Genomic DNA, 23,405 nt, shown 5'->3' with positions numbered 1-23,405 from the left:
GCGGTTGGTTAAGAGTCTGGGCACCTCATCCACAATATTCAGGTGTGCCACACTGCTAGGGGCAGGGCGGGGTGGAAGAACAGCAGCTGGCGCTCTCAGAGGGCATCAGAGGGAAAGGAATCATACTAGTCACTAGGCAAACTCCATCAGGAAGTCTGTCCATGATGTCACTAAGCACACCTAACCTGTGCACCCCCTCAATAGTGCCAAGGACATCCCCAACACTCAGGGTACTCACCCACACAATGAAAGAAAGAAAAAAGAGAGAAAGAAAGAAAGAAAGAGAAAAAATGAAAGAAAGAAGGAAGGAAGGAAGGAAGGAAAGAAAGAAAGAAAGAAAAAGAAAGAAGGAAAGAAAGAAAGAAAAAGAAAGAATGAAAGAAAGAAGGAAGGAAGGAAAGAAAGAAAGAAGAAAGAAAGAAAGAAACAAAGAAAGAATGAAGGAAGGAAAGAAAGAGAAAGAAAGAAGAAAGAAAGAAAGAAAAAGAAAAAGGAGGGAGGGAGAGTGAAGGAAAGAAAGAGAAGGAAAGAAGGAAGGGAGGGAGGGAGGAAGGAAGGGAGGGAGGAAGGAAGTTAGCTAGTTAGTTAGTTTTGGAGGGTCCATCCTTTCTATCCTAATTTAAACCCCAAGAGAAAAGATATTCTTTTATCTTCTATGTTTATATTACCAATGCTTGGCACAGAGCCTAAAATAGGCACAACAAATACATTTTGCAAGTAGATTAAAAATTTTGTAGATGTTCTCTATTTTTTAAATTAACATATCTCATACACAATTAAAGAAAACTATAATCTTTTAAAAATATCTGATTTGGTAGAAGGTATTATGCTAAGTGAAATCAGTCAGAGAAAGATAAATACCATATGATTTCACTCATATGTGGAATTTAAGAAACAAAATAAACAAGCAAAGGGAAAAAACAGAGAGAGGAAAACCAAGAAACAGACTCTTAACTATAGAGGACAAACTGATGGTTACCAGACTGAAGGTGGATGGGGGGTGATTTGTATTAAGAAGTGCACTTGTGATGAGCACTGGGTGTTGAATCACTATATTGTACACCTTAAACTAATATTACATTGTATGTTAACTAACTGGAATTTAAATAAAAACTTAAAAAGATTTAAAAAAAAAAAAGAGTCTGGGCACCTGAGTTCAACTGCTTGGGTTTCAGTTCTGGCTTCCAGATGTGTGACCTGAGTCAAATTATTGTAAATGCGACTATCTCTACAATACACTTTAAAATGCAACTCTAACATGGAGGTAAGAATAGCAACAGCCGGGCACCTGGGTGGCTCAGTCGTTAAGCGTCTGCCTTCGGCTCAGGTCATGATCCCAGGGTCCTGGGATCGAGTCCCGCATCGGGCTCCCTGCTCCGCGGGAAGCCTGCTTCTCCCTCTCCCACTCCCCCTGCTTGTGTTCCTGCTCTCGCTATTCTCTCTGTCAAATAAATAAATAAATAAAATCTTAAAAAAAAAAAAAAAGAAGAGCAACAGCCTCGTGGGGTTGTCATGAGGATTAAATGAGATGATCCATGTCACGCACCTAAAAATAGCACCTACCTCATAGTGTTGTCATGAGGATTGAGGGAGATCACCCATGAAAACATCCAGAATGGTGCTCAGTGAAGGCTTTATTCGCTTAATGTCAAAATGTCTATTACTGTTTGTCATCCTCAGATCAAACAGCAGCAAATCAAGAGCAGAGACCCCCAAAACACCCAGCAGCCCCTTGACCCCCACCTTTGCCCCTGCTGTCTGCCTCCTGGCACCCTGCTATCTCACAGGGGACTCTGTGCGGGACAAGTGTGTGGAGATGCTCTCAGCAGCCTTGAAGGCCGAAGGTGAGAGGGCCTGGGCTGGGGGGCGGGGGCAAGGGCTTCCCGAAGGCCGATGAGATGTGGTCCTTCTCAGGAGTGGCACAGGACGCTCCAGTCCCCGGTACGGGCAGGCTCCACTGCCAAGGTCATGGCTGGCTGATGCCTGTATTTCCCGAATCTCTTATAGACGATTACAAGGACTATGGAGTCAACTGTGACAAGATGGCCTCGGAAATCGAAGATCATATCCTTGAGCTGTGCCAGGGCTGTGGGTGCCTGGACTGTCCAGCGGCAGGGTCTCCCAAGTGCAAGGGACCCGGGACAGTGAGGGGGAGGGGAAGGGCTCTGGGGACAGCCCCTGTTCTGCCTCTGAACCAGAGTTCTTAATTCTAGCTAACATTTATTAAGTCTTGCACCTGCCAGCCTCTTGCTCTTTATGAGCAGTACCTCGTTCAAGGTTGAAAACAATCCCACAAGGTAGGTTCCCTGACTAATCTCATTTTATGAGGAAGGTAAACAGGCTCAGAGAGGTTAAGTCACCCGCCAAAGCTCATACAGCTAATAGGAGTGGTCGAGTTGGGATTTGAACCCAGAAAGTGTGACTCTAGAACCTGAGAGCTCAACCACCATGCTAGGCAGGCCATGTCGACACGTGGCTGGGTTGCGATGCCAAGTGTTAGAATAGACAGGGAGGACAGCGTTCCTCGTGCTCAGCCTTCTCCCCTCTTCTGTCCCCTGAAGACTGATTCCCTGCTGCATAGCTTCCTGCTCCGTCAGTTCTCACAATCTCTATGAGGCAGGGGCTGTTGCTTCCATTTTATAGATCAGGAAACTGAGGCTCAGGTACTACTGGGTGTCACAGCTTGACTGAAAACCTTGGCCTTTGGATTCCATGTCCTGAGTTCTTTCCGTGTGACCCATCCTCCCGCCCTTTGAAAGGGGGCTGTGTAGACAGAGGGGACCACCCAAGTCACGTGGGCCCAGTGCACCGAAAGATTGTTGTTTGGGGGAGGAAACTCCCTCTCTGCTGTGCCCCCACAGCATATCAAAGAGGTGTCAAGGGAGGGGGACAGAATCCCCAGGGGAGAGGGGTTCTGAGTGTCACAATGAGGTGTGAGTGGCCCTTTTAAGCCTCCTGGGCTACCTAGGGAGCTCAGTCGGGTCTGTTGCGGAGGGTCCTGGTCCGTCTGGTCTGACCTGCTCCCCTGCTGCCACCTCCTGTGGGAGGCCTGCCTGGATATCCTCCCACATACTTCCTGGGACTTCCCCTCCACCGTCATTTAATTATTATTATTTTTTTAAGATTTTATTTATTTATCTGACAGAGACACAGCGAGAGAGGGAACTCAAGCAGGGGCAGAGGGAGAGGGAGAAGCGGGCTCCCTGCTGAGCAGGGAGCCCGATGTGGGGCTCAATCCCAGGACCCTGGGATCATGACCTGAGCTGAAGGCAGACGCTTAACGACTGAGCCACCCAGGCGCCTCCGTCATTTAATTATTAACTAGCGCATCTCGGGCTATCGAACACCTCACCAAGTACATTTTCATCAATCCCAATGATTCAGGAACACAGAGCAAAACTCTGAGCTTCATCTTTATTCTCTCCGAGCAGTTGTCCCTCCAAACAGGTTCCTTTGACCTTCAAGCCCAGTTGGAAACAAAGGCCCGGTGATCTGGTACCTCGTTCCACTCCTGGCCTTTCCTCCTTCCCTTCCTCCCTCTTCTGAAGGACAGGAAATCAGAGCTGCATCAAGCCCTTTACCTCTTTGTTCTTAGAAGGTGGGAGATAAGGGGGAGGATAAGTTCCGGGGGCTTGAATGCTCTGGGTCCCCAAAAGATCTGTCCTGTTTGGGGTGACCTCACAGTAACATGGCAGCCGGGGGGGCTGCGCTTGTCCGAAGGGGTCGGTGGCCCCCGGGCCCGTGCTCCACCTTGTCCTGCCTTCAGGTCCGACGGAGACCGTCAGGAAGGGGCTGATGATAGTGTCTGTGAAGCAGATACACGCCTCCAGGAATCCCAAACACAGATATTTAAACCAATCTTTTGGCTTTTAAATGCATGATGGCACATTCTTGCTTTTCACATTGTTATTGTATAAACAACATCAAAACAGCAATCGCAGAAAAAAATAAATAACACCACCTTGCTCCCACCACTTTTGGCAAGTCAGCTGTTTCCACGTGTCCAGATCCCCCACAGCCTTTGTCGGATACGGCTCTTCCCAGCAAGGGGTTTGTCTTCCTGATCCTGCTTGGCTCAGGAGACCAAGACACCTCGGCTGTGTGCCCTGGCCTTTGGATTCCATGTCCTGAATCCCCTCCAGAGGGTGGGGAAGGGAGGAGGGGGTGGGCGACCTGTCTGGACAGAGAGCTGGCTGTGGTCGGTGGTCAGGGGCGACTTCCTGCTGTGTGAGTGGAGAGAGCATTACCGTCAGGAGGGGCGTCTGGCTTCCTGCCCTGTCTCTGCCAGGAATTTGCCCTGTGACCTTGAGCAAGGGCCCCGCATCCTTTCTAAGCCTTAGCTTCCTTATCTATTCATGAGAGAAGAAACTCTGACCAGCAATTCCCAAAGTGGGTTCCATGGCATGGTAATAGGTATTTCTAGGGAAAAAAGGGGCAGGGGCGGGGGGAGGTGGTTCTATGCTCGAATATGTTGGGAACACAATTGAACAAAATGAGGTCTTTATTGCAATACCTCTCTGAGCCTTCAACATGAGGCTCCTCATCTTCTGTTTTCCTCTGATAGCTGGACTCCTACCTTCCAGAGGCCCTTCAAAACTGGGGGTTATCTTCATCACTGTCCTCATCTTAGCCCCTAAATGTTGAGCACTTGATATCCCAGACAGCAGCCTAGTGCATCATGCAGTGTAGCTTGCTAAATCCTCGTAACAGCCCTATATTTTATAAATAAGGAAACTGAGGCACAAAGAAGTCATATGACTCACCTGAGTCACACAAAAGGCTCAGACAAACCCAGGATGCCCATCCCTGGGGGCCCAGACACCACAGTGCTTGCTGTCCCTGATGCGTTGTTGACCCCAAATGCCCGCGTGAGATCCCCACTTCGGAGGTCAGAGGCCACGTAGGTGCCCAATCCCTGTACAAGTCCGAGGAGAGGAACAGATGGTCCTGGGGCTCCTTGGGCTTCAGGGAGTGGCTCCCCATCTTTCTGTGCCCCTCCACGAGTGGCTCGCTGGTCCTTGACATAACTGGTCACATATCTACCAGGAGCTCAAGAGCACGGACATGAAGTACCGGAACCGGGTGCGCAGCCGAATCAGCAACCTCAAGGACCCCAGGAACCCCAGCCTTAGGAGGAATGTGCTCAGCGGGGCCATTTCTGCTGGGCTCATTGCCAGGATGACGGCAGAGGTGAGAGCAGGGCTGGGACCGCTGCGTGGTGGGGTGGGAGGCCAGGCCCCTCTGGCTTTGCCCGTGTCTGTGCCTTGTGACTCAGGGGAGATGACCTGGGGTCTTTTTCAGCCAGACCCTCTCAGACTCCCCATCCCTCCAGGCCTCTGGGCCATCAGGATAGTGAACACAGCTACTATGAATTAAGCATGGTGCTAAGTGCCTTAGGCTCATTGGCCAATTATATCTTCACAGCATCTGAGGTAGAAATGTTTAGTATCCCCATTTTACAGATGAGGATACTGAGGCTCAGAGGAGTTAAGTGATTTGCCTACACACACAGCTAGAAGATGTCAAAACCAGGGGCGCGGTTGGCTCAGTTGGTGGAACGTGCGACTCTTGATCTCAGGGGCTCTTGTGAGTGCAAGCCCCACATTCGGTGTAGAGATTACTTAAAAAAAAAAAAAAATAGGGGCACCTGGGTGGCTCAGTCGGTAAGCAACTGCCTTCAGCTCAGGTCATGATCTCAGGGTCCTGGGATCGAGCCCCGCATCGGGCTCCCTGCTCTGCTGGAAGCCTGCTTCTCCCTCTCCCACTCTCCCTGCTTGTGTTCCCTCTCTTGCTGTCTCTCTCTCTCTGTCAAATAAATAAAATCTTAAATAAATAAATCTTTAAAAGAAAAAGAAAATGTCGATAAATAAATAAATAAACAAATAAATAAATCTTTAAAAGAAAAAGAAAATGTCGAAGCCAGAAGGCAAGCTGTCTGGCCCCAGAGCACCCACTCTTTACTGCTTGGTCGTCTACCTCCCTCTTCTGCCTCGTTCAGTCCTGGGCCCAAGCCAGATTAGCAGACCCTGTCTCTGTGGAACACAATCCAAGGTGGGGAGACAGACATATTTTCAACTTTGTACAATACAGAGGAGGTAAGTGCCATGATCGAGCCACCATGGGAACTTAGAGCAGGGAAGGATTGACCCAGCTTGAAGGGGTCAAGAAGGGAAGGAAAAGGGAGCAGCCTGTCCAAGGAGTATGGGCAGTGGTTACAAGCTTCAGAACTGCATGGGTTTGAATTCTGCCTCTCTTACTTAGCTGTGTGCTCTTAGACAAGCTACTTAACCTCTCTGTGCCTCAGTTTTCTCATCTGTAAAACAGGAAGAATAATAATAACTAACATGGGGCGTCTGGGTGGCTCAATGGGTTAAGTGTCTGACTCTTGGCCTCGGCTCTGATCTTGATCTAAGGGTTGTGAGTTCAAGCCCTGAGTTGGGCTCCACGCCCCACGCCTTAAAAATAAAAGTAAGAAATAATAATAGCTATCTCATGAAGGATTGAATGAGTTAATATATGTGAGTGTTTAGGTTAATATATGTAAAGCCCTCCCCAGAATTTGTACATGATAGGCTCAGTCACTGACCATTTCATGTAACCCCGAGCACCATGCTGTGAAAGAGGAAATAATTATCCCCATTTTATGGATGAGAAAAACTGAAGCCACGCACAGCTAGTAAGTGACAGATAAAAATTCGAACCCAGATCGGTTTATTTCAGAGCCCACATCTTGGAAACACCTTTTGTACACCCTCAGGTATGAGTGGCCCTCATACTGGGATGTACTGATCGAGGGCTGATCGAGGGGATTCTGTGAAAGCACCACTAAACCAAAGTGGCCCAGACAAAGGGGAGGGGAAGTGCATTGGGATCCTGGAGTCTGGCTGTACCTCAGGACGTCTAGGAACCCTCTGAAACTGTTGGCAAGGTGTGCCTGTGTGTGTTTGTGGTATGTGTGGTGGGTATGTATGACGTGTAATGTGTGTGGTGTGTGGAGTGTACTTGATATTTAGTATATGTTGGGGGGGATGTAGCGGGGGAATATACATTTCTTCTCTTCATTGCTTTCCTCAAATACCCAAAACAAGAGTGAGCCCTGGCTTTAGCATAAAAATGGGGAACTTGGCCCAGGTGAACCAGAGTTCTCTTTCTGCTTAATTCAAAGTATCTGATCTTGGGCACCTGGGTGGCTCAGTTGGTTGAGTATCTGCCTTCGGCTCAGGTTGTGATCTCAGGGTCCTGGGATCGAGCCCCGCGTCGGGCTCCCTGCTCGGTGGGGAGCCTGCTTCTCCCTCTCCCTCTGCCCTTCCCTCAGCTTGTCTCTCTGGCACACATGTGCTCTCTCTCAAATGAATAAATAAAATCTTAAAAAAAAAAATCTGATCTTCTTAGGCAAATAGCAACATATGCCCAGAATTACAAATTGCAACTTGGCTTTACAGCATCTTCTCTTTCCTTGCAAGGAGCTGTGACTTTTATGGAAACCTGGCCTTGTGTTTCCTCGTCCCTGTCCCTCACTCCATGGCTCTGGGGTCCCTCTACCTCTATGCATGTGCATTGTAGGAATGCTACCAGGAGACTCTTCCAGGCAATCCGAGGCATGGGAAGACCAGGCCCAGGAGAACCAAGAGCAAGGTACAGACACAGGTTTGAGCCAAACCCAGCAAGTCCCCATAAGCTAGAGGTCAGAATGGAGCTGAGTGTTTGGATCAAGACAAAGACAGGCCCGAGACATCCCAGCAAAGTAACTGGCCAAAGCCAGATGTGTGGATGGTCTGGCCCCACCCAAGGACGGTTCACTAGAATAGAGCAAGAGAATCAGGTGGGCAACCCATACCCATGAAGAGGCTGACCAGACCAAGAGGGGCAAGCTGAGAACTTAGCAGGCCCTCCACGGGGCCAGGCGCCAAGGACCCTACCCTCTGCCAGCAGCCCAGGCACCGAATGCAGTGGAGACCTTCACCTTGGGGACCTCTGGCCCCAGGCAGGAAGTTTCTATAAGAAATAGAAGACCATTTTTGCCCCAGTAAGAAAAAGAACAGCTTGGGTTTGGGCGGTCTGCTGTGCCCTGGCTCAGGGGACAGGGAGAGCCTGGGAGAGCAGATGCCTGTGGACGTGTGTGTCCCTCTCCGCATCCCGTGTCTGCCTCAGTCTTCCCTCTTCTCCTCTCTACACAGACGTACCCCAGAATGGAGTTGATTCTGAGATGTTCTTTAGAGCTGTTGAGTGGCTCTACCGTCAGCCCCGTGAGGAGGGGGGTTTTGTCTGTGCGCTGCTCGCCCAGCACTGAGACCCGTAACTGGCACGACATAGGTGTGCAGCGCATACTCACGGGGTTCACCTTCGGGGTTCCTCCTCCAGAGATGTGTACACACGAGGACCAGTGTCCTCTCGCGCTCTATCCCCAGCCTCATGCCCACCTTATTAGAGAGCTATACTATACTAAGCACTGTATTTACTCCACGTGTCTTTGACGCTACCTCCTCGGTGAGGCAGGGCAGAGACAGGTAAATGGATTGGTGAGTGGGTGTTTTTTCTGTTCTCTGTTTCTTAGCTGGCACACAAGACCCCCTTTCCACGATCTGACCCCCCTGCCACATCTCCCAGCTTGAACACATTCCCAAACACCCTTCCCCAAACGTGTTATTCTTGTCTGATCTTTTGTGTCTACTGTTCTCTTTCTCTAGAACTGCTGTCTCCCTTGGGAACTCCTGCTTATCTTTCAAGACTGGTTAAGGTGTCCGCTTCTTTTTTTTTTTTTTTAAAGATTTTATTTATTTATTTGCGAGAGAGAATGAGAGACAGAGAGCACGAGAGGGAGGAGGGTCAGAGGGAGAAGCAGACTCCCGGCCGAGCAGGGAGCCCGATGCGGGACTCGATCCCAGGACTCCGGGATCATGACCCGAGCCGAAGGCAGTCGCTCAACCGACTGAGCCACCCAGGCGCCCAAGGTGTCCGCTTCTTTAACAGCCTCCCCTGCCCCGAAGCAGTTAGCCATCCTACGCTGGGCCTCCCCCTATACTTCGTGTACCTCCGCATTAAGTACCTCCTGTGCTATATTGCAATCCTGTCTAAATACCTGGCTACTGTACAGATTAGCATTACCTGGGGACAGGAAGCAAATCTTCATATCCGAATCCTTAGGGCTCAGAAGCAGCAGTCCTCGGTCAGCACCTACCAGCTGGAGAGAGGTGATCCTGTGTAGCTATTCCCAGCTCTGCACTCAGTTACACTACATTAGTAGCTTGAAATTGGCCATGGGAGGAGCATTTACACTATGGAAATCACGCCCCAGTCAGGCCAAGGCCCATCACCAGCACACAAATGCAGTTAAAGGCATTCAGTAAATTGACATCCGATACATTTTGAATGAATGCATTATGCTCTGGATTTCCCCCCAAATTAAAATTAGCTGCTTTTTGCCTATTTGGCCCCAGGTTGACTTGTTTTTCTGTATACTCCTGCCCATGGTTAGGACCTAGTCCTTGAACTTAATAGGGCTGGGCTTACACATTGGCATGTACCAGAATAACTTCAGGGCACTAGTAAGATTCCCGGGCCTGCCCCTCTTAGGATTTTGGATTCAGAGGACTCTGCATTTCATCAGGAAGCCCAGGTGGTGATAATGCAGCGGTCAGCACATTACAATCACCTGACCTTTTTGCCAACTCTGTTTTCCGTGGTTTAAAGAGTCGGGATAGATAGCAACAATGGAAATGTTCAGCCGGCGCCAGGTTCTCCTTTTAACATTAGCTCCGGCCATCCCTCCTCCCCTAAACCAACCTTACCTAGAGCTCTCTCCAGTTTGAGTGTCCCCTCCTCTGCTGTCCTCTGTCAGAGGTTTAAAGGGGAGTCAGCAGGGAGATGGATAAAGGTAGGACCTGGGTAATGCAAACACTGAGTGCCTACAGTGAGCTGACAGGAGCCAGGGGACTCTGTTTTATGGGAGCTTTTTTTTTTTAAAGGTTTTATTTATTTGACAGAGAGAGACACAGCGAGAGAGAGAACACAGCAGGGGGAGTGGGAGAGGGGGAAGCAGGCTTCCCGCGGAGCAGGGAGCCCGACGCGAGGCTTGATCCCAGGACCCTGAGATCATGACCTGAACCGAAGGCAGACGCTTAACGACTGAGCCACCCAGGCGCCCCTGTTCTATAGGAGCTTAAAAAAAAAGATGTTCTGTGATGCAGGGGAGCAGTTAGCTGTGTGAACCCAGGAGCTTCGGGTCCCGCGTGGGTCAGGGTAGCCACAGCAAGTCAAGGTTCCCAGCAGGCAGAATGAACTAGGCAGTGGTCAAAGTTTGGATAGGCACGGGGTCAAGTCCAGACCGGAAAGATAAGGGGAACAGCGCAGATCAGGGGGTCACCGTCCAGGCAGCTCAAGCAGGAGGTTCAGGCAGGTACCCAAGGTCCTGGCAGGCAGGGTGAGCACCAGATCTGAGGAAATGTACACAAGCTATTGCCCCTGGGGCGGAAGCTGTTGGCCTTCTGCTCTCCCACACACGCCCTTCTGCTCTTGGCCCAGTCAGAGCCTGCAGGTTTGTCCTTCCACCCAAAGCGGGAGGGGGACTCTTTGGGTATAGCATTTTCCAAGCTGGGGCAAGGCCAGGAGTCCAGGCGTCCCTCCAGCTCCTTGCCCTCTCCTCTGTTCAGGCTGTCTAGAAACCGGGTGGGGGGCAGGGCCCCTGGGACTCTCTCGCCCTGAAGGGCAGACTCCTTTCTCTCCAGGAAATGGCCAGCGATGAGCTGAGGGAACTGAGGAACGCCATGACCCAGGAGGCAATCCGTGAGCACCAGATGGCCAAGACAGGCGGCACCACCACTGACCTTTTCCAGTGCAGCAAGTGCAAGAAGAAGAACTGTACCTATAACCAGGTGTGGGAGAGGGGGCTATGGGCGCGCGGAGGTGGAGAGGCAGCTTAGGGAGGAGCCAGGGGTGGGGGGGATCGGGAGAAAGGACTAAAACTCCGGGCTGCAGAGAGAAGGCCAAGTCTTGGTCCACCATCATGCTGCACCTGTGGCTTCTAGAAAATGTTTTCCTGCATGTAGAATCACCCAGATTGGGGTCTGTGAGGCATGGCCAGCATGCTCTGGCCTGCCCTGAAGCAAGAATAGGAGGAACCAGACTCACCAGGCATGGACATCTGTAGAGTCACAGATGGTTGGAAAGAAACTTAGCAATAGAAAACTTAGCTCCCTTGTTTCATACTTAGGGAAACTGAGGCCCAGGCAAGAGTCAAGCTTCGCAGCTTTGTCCAAGATGGCCAAGACAGTCATAAATGGCAGAGATAGTAACAAACCCTGATCTAGACTTTTCTGCCTGCCTGTAATACAGCCAACGTGGCCAGAGAGTTGAAGGCATTTAGCCCCAAGTCCTAAGGCCGAAGACCACTGTCCTGGCATGGGGGGGTGGGTCACAAAAGGCTGTGGAGCCCCCTCCTCTGAAAGACTTAAAACCCAAGAACTGCCTTCTGTTTCTGGGTTGTACATATTATGTTCTTGGGGCACCACTCTTCTTGGATTCTAATTTGTACCTGGCCATTCTAGAACTCTATTCATTCTTCCATCTGCTGGGCAAGCAAGATTTGTCAAGAGCACCTTGCTCGTGGGAATCTGTGGTTGCAGCAGAAATATAGCCAGCCTTGCTGTTCTGGAGGAGTCTCTCAAAGATTCCCATTCAGGAATTCAGGGATGTTTGTGCAAGCCTCCTGCTTTCTTCCAAGCACATTTCCATGTGGAGTGATGTGTTTCCTGTGCATTGCGTCCCACCAGAAGTAAACCGCCCATTAGCCGAGTTTTCTCTGCACAGAGAAACCCCAGTGTTATTGTCCCTCCCGTGTTACCACTCTGCAGTAAGGAGGCTGGGCTGAGCTGTGCCCTCTTGGCCCACCATTGGGCTCACTCAGGAGCCCTGCGACTACCCACCGCCCGCCCCCCCAGACTCCCAGGTGACATCACAGTCAGAGCTGAGTGTCAGCAAAGTAACACATCATGCTCATCCAGGGTTGGCTGTAGAAAATCAGAACAGTAATTGTTAAATCTGCAAATGGAAGGGATTTGCCGCAGGAAGCCCGATTCCTGCCATCTGCCTGGTTTGGTCAAGGGTGTGAGAAACTAGGAAACAAGACATTAAAGAGTCCCAGGGGTCCACTGATTGTCAACTTGCTTTTTCTCTCTTGGCCTCAAGTCTTGCACCTCTAACATAAGGAATGAGGGGGAGGGGCACCTGGACTCAGTTGGTGAAGTGTCCAACTCTTGATCTCGGCTCAGGTCTTGATCTCAGGGTTGTGAGTTTGAGCTCCGCATTGGGAGCTGGGCGTGGAGCCCACTTGGATGGACAGATGATAGATAGATAGATAGATAGATAGATAGATAGATAGATAGATAGATAGATGATAGATTGATAGATGATGGATGGATAGATAAATGGTGGATGGATAGATAGATGATAGATGATGGATGGATGGATGGATGGATGGATAGATAGATGATAGATAGATAAAGGAGCAAACTAGAAGATCTTTAAGGGCACTTCCAGCTCCCTGAAGTTCTGACCAGTGAGGCTCAGTGGATAGGGTGTGTTCAGAGGTGAGTCAGGAAATAATTCCTGTAGGAGATGAGCCTTGAGGCAAGAGAAGAGCGATCAGTTCAGAAGGATGAAGAACAAAAGTGAATGTGCAGAGGACTGGTTGAGCCAGTGAGGCACTGGAGGTGAGCTGATGGGCCTGAGAGAGAAGAGGTGTACACTCTGGAGTTCTCAGTGATGAGGGAGTTGCCGAAATGGGTCGGGAATAGCAGTGCAAGCTCTGGGATTTGGACCTACTGCTACAGACAGTGGGAGCTATGGCAGGTCTTAGAGCATGGGGGTGAATTCCTGAGTGGTCCAGCCCTCGCTCTCTCTCTCTCAGGTGCAGACACGCAGTGCTGATGAGCCCATGACTACCTTTGTCTTATGCAATGAATGTGGCAATCGCTGGAAGGTCTGTATGTCCGTAACTTTCTCCCTCCCCTGTCATCCACAGCCGCTGCCCCACAGAAGGAGTACTATACCCACAGCCAAGAAGGGGGGCTGACCAGCCTGTGCAGAGTGGGTCTGCAGAGCTGGAGATAGAGGCAGGCAGTTGGGGAGGCGGGGAGAGGGCGCATGTGCATGTTTTTGTTCTGGAAGGCACCCAGTGCGGGTGGGAGGAACAGTCCACATTTTATCACAGGATGGGCAAGTCTGTCATTTGAGCACAGATGCAGTCAGCCTCCTGAGATCCACAGAAGGGAGGGAAAACAACAGCACTCTGCCTTTGGACCGCACCTCTTTGCAAAGTGCTTTCACAGATGGGACTTCCTTTGAACCCTGCCAGAGCCAGGGATGACAGGAAGGCTGAGCCCTGTCAGGGGGCATTGCCACCAAATAGCTCCCAGGTCATCCTCCCTTCGTAAGGCAGCTCTGGAAGAGCCCTACATTACCCAAGACTGTAATCTGGGCTGTCCCAGCCCCTGCAAAGACAGAGGTTTTGTTTTCAGGCATGGGAGCCAAGCAAAGACTCCTCCCAGAGTGCTCTTTCCTGCCACATCTTCTTCTGAAAAAACTCAGTGTGATCGTGTGACTAATGTCAGTTTCCATTACTGTCTGACTTGCACGGGCACTGGGTGATGTGTGGGCCACCAGGCAGCCGGCAGGTGCTCCAAAAGTTCTGAGGTACTTAGCAAGGAGCCCAAGACTGGCTGGGAGTCGGGAGCCCTGGTTGTAGGTCCCACTCTGCCCTCCTCGTTGTGTGGCCCTGAGCATGTCACTCACCTCCCTGAGCAAAAGGGTGATGATAATGCCTTTCTCCCGTGGCTGATGTGAAGATTATTACATACGCATACACACTTTGCAAACAATTATGAGAAATGTTCCTTACAATATTACTCTCACTTTCAGGTGAGGAAATTGAGCTACTGAAAAATATTTAGCAAACATAAAGCCATGCAGTTTGGAGCACTGAAAGACAATACTCCAAATTCCTGATCCATTGAGTTTTCTGCAGCCTTACTAAGGGCCTTGATAGCCCTGGGGCCTCATTAGAACTGCCATATTTTTTAAGGTAAAAGTCAGATGATTGTGTATTTTTCATTTATTCGCCTATTGAGCACTTAGGGATGGGGCCAGCTTAGTGGCCTAGTGGTTTAGAGCGTGGGCTTTGGCATCAGGTTCAGATTCTACCTTTATCACTTACAAAGTGACTTTGCTAAGTGACCTGAACTCTCCAGGCCTGAATTCCTCATCTATAAAAAGGGAGTATTAATATCTAGTCTACAGAGCTGTTTTGAGGAATTAGAGAAGGTAATATAAACAAAGCATTAACGGCTTTGTTATTAACAGCTGATAGCTCATATGGTATCTTTGCCAAATCGAAAAAAGGTCTCCCTGCCTCCAAGTAGTCATAGCCTTGCACCAGGGTACAGAGCTAGGCAAACAGGGCAGGAGCTAAGTTTCAGCCCCAACTTGCCCTGGGGCCAGGCTCTCTTGTGCAGTGCACAACCTGTACAACCATAACAAAAAAAAAAGCCCTGAGCACTTATGGGCTGGCACATAGAAACCACCATTCTTATTATTCTGAGTTTGTTACCTACCAGTATTATGGGAGTTTGGGCAAGTCACTAAACCTGTCTGAATTGCTTTTTACCTGTGAAAATGGGAGTGATAAATATATAGTGCCTACCTCATAGGGTGATCATGAGGATGTACTATTGCTTAGCCCAGAGTAAGTGCTCAATAAATGGTAGCTCTTGTGATTATAACTGTTGGGAAGAGCACATTCTGCATGCTCCAAATCCAGCTCCTCTTCCTTCATTCCTATTAGTTGGAGCGACAGGGCCCACTAGAGATGGCAGCTACATGACTTCTGACAACATTTTCAGGTAGCGCCCATTGCCATGTGGGAGGCCTGAAGTCTAGCCATCTGATGACTAATAATCACAGTGATATTTTTGACCACGAATTAAAAGCCCACCACATGCCCAGCATCAAATTTCCTATTATTATTACCTGCTAGCCTTTTGCACTGGCCAGAATTATGATCCCATTTTACAGCTGAGTGATTTATTCAAGGCCACACAGCCAATAAGGGCAGAGCTGGGATTTGGACTCTGGTTTCTATGGCTCCAGATACTACCTTCTTTTTCATGTCTCCCCCACCCCTGGCTTCCTTGAGTGACACAGGGAGAGCTCTAAAATGGTATTGCCTTTTTGGTTTTGTAGTTCTGCTGATAGAACCACCAGCCAGGATTTCGGTGAACAAGGTGAGGAAGAACAAAGAGAAAGCACTAAGCCATTGTAGCTGGAGAAAAAATAAAAATTAAGATGAAGAAAAATGCTGAATTCTGAATGGGGTCTTAGGGATCAGAGGGAGAATTCTTTTGCAAACTAATAATCTGTTATTAAAATTGATTCGCTAACAGGGGAGCCTGATTGGGGTATGATGCTCAGAGTCTGTGTCGACAGACCTCTTGCAGAAGCTCAGAGACTTCAGAGCCTCATGGCTGAGGTGTCAATGTCTTACTGGACTGTGGGCTGACAGTCCTTTGCTTTGAGTCCCTTCCCTCACATCCCAACCTCTCAGCTTTTACTGAATTGAAAAATACCGGCCGGACACAAAGCTTACCCCACCCCACCCCAGAGTCATGTGTGCATCAGCTGGTACCCTGCTTGGCAGCAGCAGATGGGACTCCCACGCTGTATAGAAAGGTCTCTTCCCAGACTCTCTGCCATCCCCTGTTCGTAGCTGACTTCAGGGGCCTTTAAGGACTCCAGACCTGGTCCCTCTAGGCAGGGAACAGATCGTCTTGAGCTCAAGTTTTCGGAGTGAAGGGTACAGCAATGCCCAAGTTCTGCAGATCCTGGGGCTCAGAACCCGCTCAGCACAGCTCCATCTGTGGCCTGAGCTTCAGAGGAAGTCTGTAGGGCACGAGGGGCCTTGTCACATTCCTCCTGCAATGACATTGGCTTGCTTTTTAGGCTTATAGGAGCTTTAGGCAAATCTAGAACCTTCTGGAAAAGCCTTGTGAGCAGGTCTGGTGGGCATGTCCTGGGTCTCAGTCTCTGACTGTCCCTAGCCTTCCTGACAGCCCCAGGCTGAGCCTCCTGGACTCTGTGTTTTCTAAAATGGCCTAAGTACAGGAGTCTCTGAACTCCTGGCAACTTGGGCAAGTCACTGAACCTCTCTGAGCTGCTTTCTTACCTGTAAATATAGGAGCGGCACGAGTGCCTACTTCAAAGGGTGATGGTGCAGAGGCGGCTGGTTTCTGTCTGCCTTGGTTCCCTCTTAGGGCAGCTGTTGGGAGTAACTTCCGCCCACGTTCCTTATATGCCCGTGCCTCATCCACTCTGGAATTGATTACTGCCTTCCTCCTTCCACCCATCATGTGCCTCCTCCTATAGACGAAACGGTGGATAGGAAGGAAACGGTGCATAGAAATCTGCCACCATCTTCAGCCTTGCCAACGTCATATTTGGGGTGGGTCCTTTGGAAGGACGGAAAATTTTTTTTTTTTTAAGATTTTACTTATTTATTTGACAGAGAGAGACACAGCGAGAGAGGGAACACAAGCAGGGGGAGTGGGAGAGGGAGAAGCAGGCTTCCCGCTGAGCAGGGAGCCCGATGAGGGGCTCGATCCCAGGACCCCAGGATCATGACCTGAGCCGAAGGCAGATGCCCAACGACTGAGCCACCCAGGCGCCCCAAGGACGGAAAATCTTCTCTCAGAAGAAAAAACACACAGAGCTTGTCAGTGGCAGAACCAGGACCAAAACCTTGGTCTTCTGCTTCCTGTCATTGTGCCTGATGCTGTGGAAGCTCCGGAGCCGAACACAATGCTCAACCCCTGCATTCCAGGAATGCCCGGCCTGGCAGGGAAAGAAACCATAAGCAGTCTTCCACACCGGACAGGATGTGATAAATGCCATACCTGAGGTACAAATATTACCCACAGGAGTGGGGAGCAGTGTTGTTTACACAGCCAGGTGTTTCTTAAACTGGGCCTGAATCCCCTGGGGATCATGTTAAAATGAAGATATTGATTGAATGGGTCTGGGCTGGGGGGAGGGGAGTCTGAGTTTTTCTTTTTTTTTTTTTTTAACATTTATTTATTTATTTATTTATTTATTTATTTTTATTTATTTGAGAGAGAGAGAATGAGAGACAGACTGCACGAGAGGGAAGAGGGCAGAGGGAGAAGCAGACTCCCCGCCGAGCAGGGAGCCCGATGCAGGACTCGATCCAGGGACTCCAGGATCATGATCTGAGCCGAAGGCAGTCGCTTAACCGACTGAGCCACCCAGGCGCCCTATTTATTTATTTTTGAGAGAGAATGCGTATGTAAGCAGGGTGGGGGAAGGGGCAGCGGGAAAGGGAGAGAGAGCATCTCAAGCAGACTCCACATCCAGCCCTGAGCCCCCAAGTGGGGCTCAATCTCACGACCCTGAGATCATGACCTGAGCGGAAATCAAGAGCCGGACACTTAACCGACTGAACCACCCAGGTGTCCCCTGCCCTTTTTTTTTTTTTTTTTTGGTTAACTTTTATTTATTTATTTTTAATTTTCTATTTTTTTGAGATTTTTCATTTCTTACAAGCTCCCAGGTGATTCTGATACTGCTGGTCCACAGACCATGCTTTGAGTAGTAAGGGTTGAGATATCCAACTTTTTCTTTGCATGATCAAATCTTCCATCCAAATGTCTAGAAACCAAAAGCAACAATTATCAATATAACTGTGTTGATAAATGTTACTTCGGGCTGTTTCAGGTGGCCCTGTGGGGTGACTTTCAGTAGTCACAGTCTCAGTACCCATTGTGCTCCTCGTGTCGTGGGCAGTTACAACACAGGAAAAAGTACAAACACTGAATCTCCGCCCTCAATAACCTTACTGTTTACAAAGGAGATGAGTCAGATTGAACAGCACAAGAACAAGTCGGCTCCAGTCCGCACATCTATACAGTACACTTCCACTTCACAAAAGGACACAGAAAAGCATGAATAGGCCTCAGACTGTGTTCATCAGCGGACATCAGTATCCTCCCAACTGGTCTTCCTGTGTCCACTCTGGACCTGTTCCAGTTCATGCTCTCCCCTGCACTGACCAGAATAGGCTTTTCAAAATTGCAAATCTGATCATGTTATAGTGCCCCCCCTCTACCACCCCAAATTTCAGGCCTTCCATTTCCGCCCACTGTGTTTGGCAGGATCCACAGGCCCTGCAGGGCTGGCCTCTGCCCTGCCCCCATACTTTGTGCCCCTCATCACATAGTCCTTGCACACAGCCTGTTGGCTGGGACTCATGATTTAACCCCATCCCCTCCTTCATATCAAAGACAAAGAGGGGCGAGCTGCAAGGGAGTTAGCATGAACTTCTGCCACCAAGAAGGCTTCCCAGGGGAGGGGAGATTGCTCCCTTACAGGAGGAAAAAGGCAAGGTCAGGGAAGGTGAAACAGAGACCATGCTTGGGATGAAGGAGAGGACTTCTCACCCGCAATGTCTTGGCCAAAAAGACCTTGAAAGCAAAGTACATTCAGGATCTTATGACCAACTTAGAAGATATTTTCTAAAGGTTACAGGAACCTGAAAGACTATATGGAGTGAGAAATCTTTCCTAGTAGGCTCATCCAGACTACCAAATCTGTCTTTAGCCCTGAGATTCCTTGAGCTTAAGACTTATGTCACCAAGTGTCTCTCTGGATTTCTCCTCTCAATACGCTGGCCCTCTCCATACAATTAATCTGAAACTAAACTCACATCTTCTCTTAAGTGCCCTCTTCTGTCTTTTATATTTGTCAGCAAGATCGCTACCTAGAACCATCTCTGACCCTCCCCTTGCCCTCTTCTCTTTGTCAGTTACTGATTCTATTGCCCCTCCCTTGTCCAACCCTGCTCTCCCCCAACACTACCAGCATTCTTTTTTTTTTTTTTTAAAGATTTTATTTATTTATTTGAGACAGAGAGAATGAGAGAGACAGAGAGCACATGAGAGGGGGGAGGGTCAGAGGGAGAAGCAGGCTCCCTGCCGAGCAGGGAGCCCGATGCGGGACTCGATCCAGGGATTCCAGGATCATGACCTGAGCCGAAGGCAATCGCTTAACCAACTGAGCCACCCAGGCGCCCACTAGCAGCATTCTTTCAGGGTTTCTTTGTTCCTACACTGATGCAAAGACCTTCTACTGGCCTCCCAGCTCAGAGCATCCCTACCTTACCTGCATCTGCCCCGCACGGCTCTGAGCATCGTTCCTCCAGTCTCCTCCACTGGATTCCCTCCAGCTGGCAAACAAAACTCAAACTCCTTGGTTTGACTTTCAAGCTCCTCTCCTGCCTTGGGTGGCTTATCTTCCACCTCTGCTGCCCCTTTGCTCCAGCCTATGGGAGGTATTTGCCCTGTCCTTGAAAACCTGATGGGCCTTCCCAGCTGTGGCTGCCTATTCTGATCCCTCCCACCGCCCCGTCCTAATCTTACCCATTCTTCAAGGCTCTCCTCAGGTGCGTGTCTTTTTTTTTTTAATTGAAGTACGGTTGACATACATTCTTAGTTTCAGGTGTGCGGCATAGTGATTTGACAATTTTATACATGACCCAGTGCTCACCACAGAGATTATAGTCACCATTTGTCACCATACAACATTAACGATATTATTGACTATATTCCCTGTGCTGTACTTTTCGTCTCCGTGACTTACTTATTTTATAACTAAAGTTTGTACCTCTTAATCCTCTTCACCTAGTTCACCCCTCCCCCTGCCTCCCTCGCCAGATGCACATCTTCTGTGAAGTCTTCTCCAATCCCCTGGCCGCAAGAGATGTTTCTCAGAACTCCCACACTGCTGTGACACTTTAATAATTACACTGCATTCTACCATGATGATGATGATTTCTTTGTATCACAGTATCAATAACACCTATTAATTATTGAGCATTGACTAGCCAGGTATCTTGGGCACATTATGTAACTTCTCCATGCCTCTCTTTTTCATCTGTAAAATGGTGGCAATAACGGCACCTGGCTCAAAGGGTTGTGAGGATTCGTTACAATCATACCTGACACAAAGTACTTGATTAGTGAATGTTAGCTATTGTCATTACTGTGAGTATAGGGGCTTACTTTATATTGTCCCCACTAACCCTCAGACCCCATGAACTGGGTTACTATTATTATACCCTTTCGTTTTGTTTTTTAAAGATTTTAAGTAATTTCTACACCCATCATGGGGCTCAAACTCACAAGCCCAGGATCAAGAGTTGCATGCTTTACCGACTGAGCCAACCAGGTGCACCCTTTAAAAAAAAAAAAGATTTTATTATTTACTTTGAGAGAGAGAGCACGTGCACACAGAGGGGGAGGGGCAGAAGCAGAAGGAGAGCGAACATCTGAAGCAGACTCCAGGCCGAGCTTGGAGCCCCACACAGGGCTCAATCCCATGACCCTGAGATCATGACCTGAGCTGAAATCAAGAGTCAGACACTTAACTGACTGAGCCACCCCGGCACCCCCAGGTGCCCCTTTTTTAAATTGTGATAACATATACATAACATAAAATTTATGATTTTAACGTTTGTTTTGACTTTTTCTTTTAATGGAATGCTTCACGGGTTTGCCTGTCATTCCTGTGCAGGGGGCATGCTAATCTCTGTATTGTTCCAACTTTAGTGTATGTGCTGCCAAAGTGAGCACCGCTCCTAACTGTTTTTAAGTATACATATAGTTCAGTAGTGTTAAGTACATTCACATCGTTGTGCAGCCAATCTCCAGAACGTACTCATCTTACAAAACTGCACCTCTATACCTATTAAGCAATTCCCCATTCCCTCCTTCCCGAGCCCTAGGCAAGCACTATTCTGCTTTCTGTCTCTACGAATTGTATTATTATACTCTTTTTTAATTTAATTTAATTTTTTTATTTTTATTTTTTTAATTTTTTTTTTTAAGATTTTATTTATTTGTGAGAGAGAGAATGAGAGACAGAGAGCATGAGAGGGAGGAGGGTCAGAGGGAGAAGCAGACTCCCTGCCGAGCAGGGAGCCCGATGTGGGACTCGATCCCGGAACTCCAGGATCATGACCTGAGCCGAAGGCAGTCGCTTAACCAACTGAGCCACCCAGGCGCCCTATACTCTTTTTTCTTTTAAAGATTTTATTTATGTATTTATTTGAGAGAAGAGCACAAGCAGGTGGAGGGGCAGAGGGAGAGGGAGAAGCAGACTCCCCACGGAGCAGGGAGCCCAATGTGGGGCTCGATCCCAGGACCCTGAGATCATGACCTGAGCCGAAGGCAGACGCTTAACCGACTGAACCACCAGGCGCCCCGTATTATCATACTCTTTTCACAAACTGAGGATACCAAAGTTCAGAGAGTAATTTGCTTCTAGGAGACAGAATCTGGACTTGAACCCAGGCCCGTGTTCATGCCCTAAGCCACCGTGAAATAGGGCTTCATCTCGCAGGGCATCTGTGATGTGTTTTACTTCCCTCATAACAATGATGGTGCCCGTGTGCCCAGGCCTCCTCTGTGCGTGCGTTTTGCCGCCATTCTCCCATTTAATCCTCACAGCAGCCCGCGGTCATTGTGAGGGGCCGCGTCCTGTCTCCCTGCACAGTGTCTGATACAGAACTGAGACACAGCAAGCATGTTCAGTGAATATGGGCCTATCCGACGCCTTTAAGTAGGCGAACTCATACTGAATAAGTTTGTTGTACGTTTTTAATGCAATTGTTTACATTTTTTGGAAAATGTTGATCCTCTCAGGAGAAAACCAGCTGAAATTCAGGAGCTGGTAAAGAACTTCTTTTCCAATCCTCTCCACTCCCCCTCCTCCTGCAGAGTCAATCTGCTCTTCTCACCCCAGCCCAGCCCCCAGGCGGCCCCCCATCTGCACCTCATCACCAGCTCTGCTGATCCACGGCCAAAGACTGAGGCAGGCAGGCAAGGGGACATGAGAGACTGTCCCTGCTCGGCTTCCTCCCCCTGCCACTCCACCCACACACTCTTCCCTCTAGCCCTGCACAATCCTGGCCATCCTGGAACAAGCTCTGTCCTTTCACGCCTCCCTGACTTCGCACATGCTGTTCTGGAAGACTGGAATGCTTTCCCTCCCCTCGTTCTCCACCTCCAAGACTCCTACAGTCTTTGCTAAGCCAGCTCAGACTTCACCTCCTCTGGGAAGCCTCCTCCCCTACCCTCTGCTGTCAGTCCGCCCCCTCCTCTGCACAGACTTGCTCATCATATACTACAGCACTTGGACTGCAACGACCCAGAGTGGGTGTGTCCCCCATGTCCCCAACTCCCTGTGCTGGGATGACGCTTCATCTCGGCTCGTTGCAGGGGTCAAGAGGAACCCGGGGCGCTTCGATTTTTTTGATGCTCCTAGTATATTTGAAAACGAAGAGATGGCAAAACAAGTTCACAAATAAATACTGAGGCATACTTTTCCATGTTTAATACATTAATGGCTTCTAATACAAAAAAATTACGCCATAACTGTGCTGCTCACAAGATGATTATAGGATTTATTAAAATACAATAATGTATAGCGCTCCATGGGCATAGTGGTCTTTGTTAATAAGAAACAAGCCTAAGGACACAGAAAGGGGATCTTTGATCAAATTGGTCAGTGGATCTGACACAATGTATAACCCCATTCGGAGATAATGTCAAAAGCCTAACTTGGAGACCCTGGCCCAGTGGTTCTGCTGGCCCCTTTCCATGATGAGGGGCTCCGCTGCCCCCTGTGTACCCAGTAGGTGCTCAGTGTTTGCTGAATGATGGGAACACGTGCAGCTTTCCAAGTTAATTATTGAAAATTCACATACAATAAGTATTCCTGAGAAACAATGAAGTCCTGAACAATGGGGCAGGAAGCCACCTCCTTCTCCAGTGACCCCCAACCCTCAGAGTCCCGCTGAAGGCTGCAGCAGGAAGCCCCTCACCCACCGTCTTTCCTCCCCTACTTCCCCAAGGGCACCAAAGGCAGTCGGGCTTTCCCGTTGCTGTCAGCCTCTCTTCTCCTCCACCCTCTTGAAGGTCCCAGGTGAAGAGAGAGAAAAGCACATACCCACAGAAGGAGGCCAGCAGCCTGCCCCCAGGCAGGCCTGAGGAATAAAAGAAACACTGGGAGGATAAAGAAGGACTTAAAGCACTGAAGCAAGGGGGAGAAAGGCTTAAGGAAGTTTACAAAGCAATCTGTCAGAGAAGGGATGAAAAGGGAGCCCCGCTGGGCTGAGAGGCTCGGGCGCTCAACTCACCTTAGACCCAATTAGAAATGCGCAATTACTCCACCAAAGTCTGAACTGACCCCCCTCCTCCTTGTCCCAGAAGTTTCCCTGAGCGTGAGGCCTCAACTTGCTGGGTTCTGGCAGCCTCAAATACCTCTGCTCTACTGGGCTCAATCTA

The 23,405-nt window shown here is 49.2% G+C and overlaps 1 protein-coding gene and 1 non-coding gene across 2 annotated transcripts in view; one reads left to right on the top strand and one right to left on the bottom strand.

The window, feature by feature from the left end:
- The window catches only part of TCEA3 (transcription elongation factor A3), a 37,089-nt gene extending 21,658 nt beyond the window's left edge, over nucleotides 1-15,431 (top strand). Inside the window, exons 6-11 of the mRNA XM_081817743.1 lie at nucleotides 1,681-1,844; nucleotides 2,008-2,069; nucleotides 5,041-5,190; nucleotides 10,725-10,871; nucleotides 12,905-12,976; nucleotides 15,235-15,431. Coding sequence (XP_081673869.1) covers nucleotides 1,681-1,844; nucleotides 2,008-2,069; nucleotides 5,041-5,190; nucleotides 10,725-10,871; nucleotides 12,905-12,976; nucleotides 15,235-15,243 — 604 coding nt within the window. The 3' untranslated portion in view covers nucleotides 15,244-15,431. The remainder of the gene's footprint in view (nucleotides 1-1,680; nucleotides 1,845-2,007; nucleotides 2,070-5,040; nucleotides 5,191-10,724; nucleotides 10,872-12,904; nucleotides 12,977-15,234) is intronic.
- A 5,155-nt stretch (nucleotides 15,432-20,586) lies between these two features.
- Nucleotides 20,587-20,690, bottom strand: LOC115942464 (U6 spliceosomal RNA). The gene has a single exon (XR_004077071.2). It is a non-coding gene; the product is annotated as a U6 spliceosomal RNA (small nuclear RNA).
- Between the last annotated feature and the right edge of the window lie 2,715 nt (nucleotides 20,691-23,405).

The sequence above is a fragment of the Leptonychotes weddellii genome, chromosome 4 (genome assembly GCF_054177405.1).
Source record: "Leptonychotes weddellii isolate Sample4059 chromosome 4, ASM5417740v2, whole genome shotgun sequence".
NCBI classification, from domain to species: Eukaryota; Metazoa; Chordata; class Mammalia; order Carnivora; family Phocidae; genus Leptonychotes; species Leptonychotes weddellii.
This window is presented reverse-complemented; position numbering and strand designations above follow the sequence as displayed.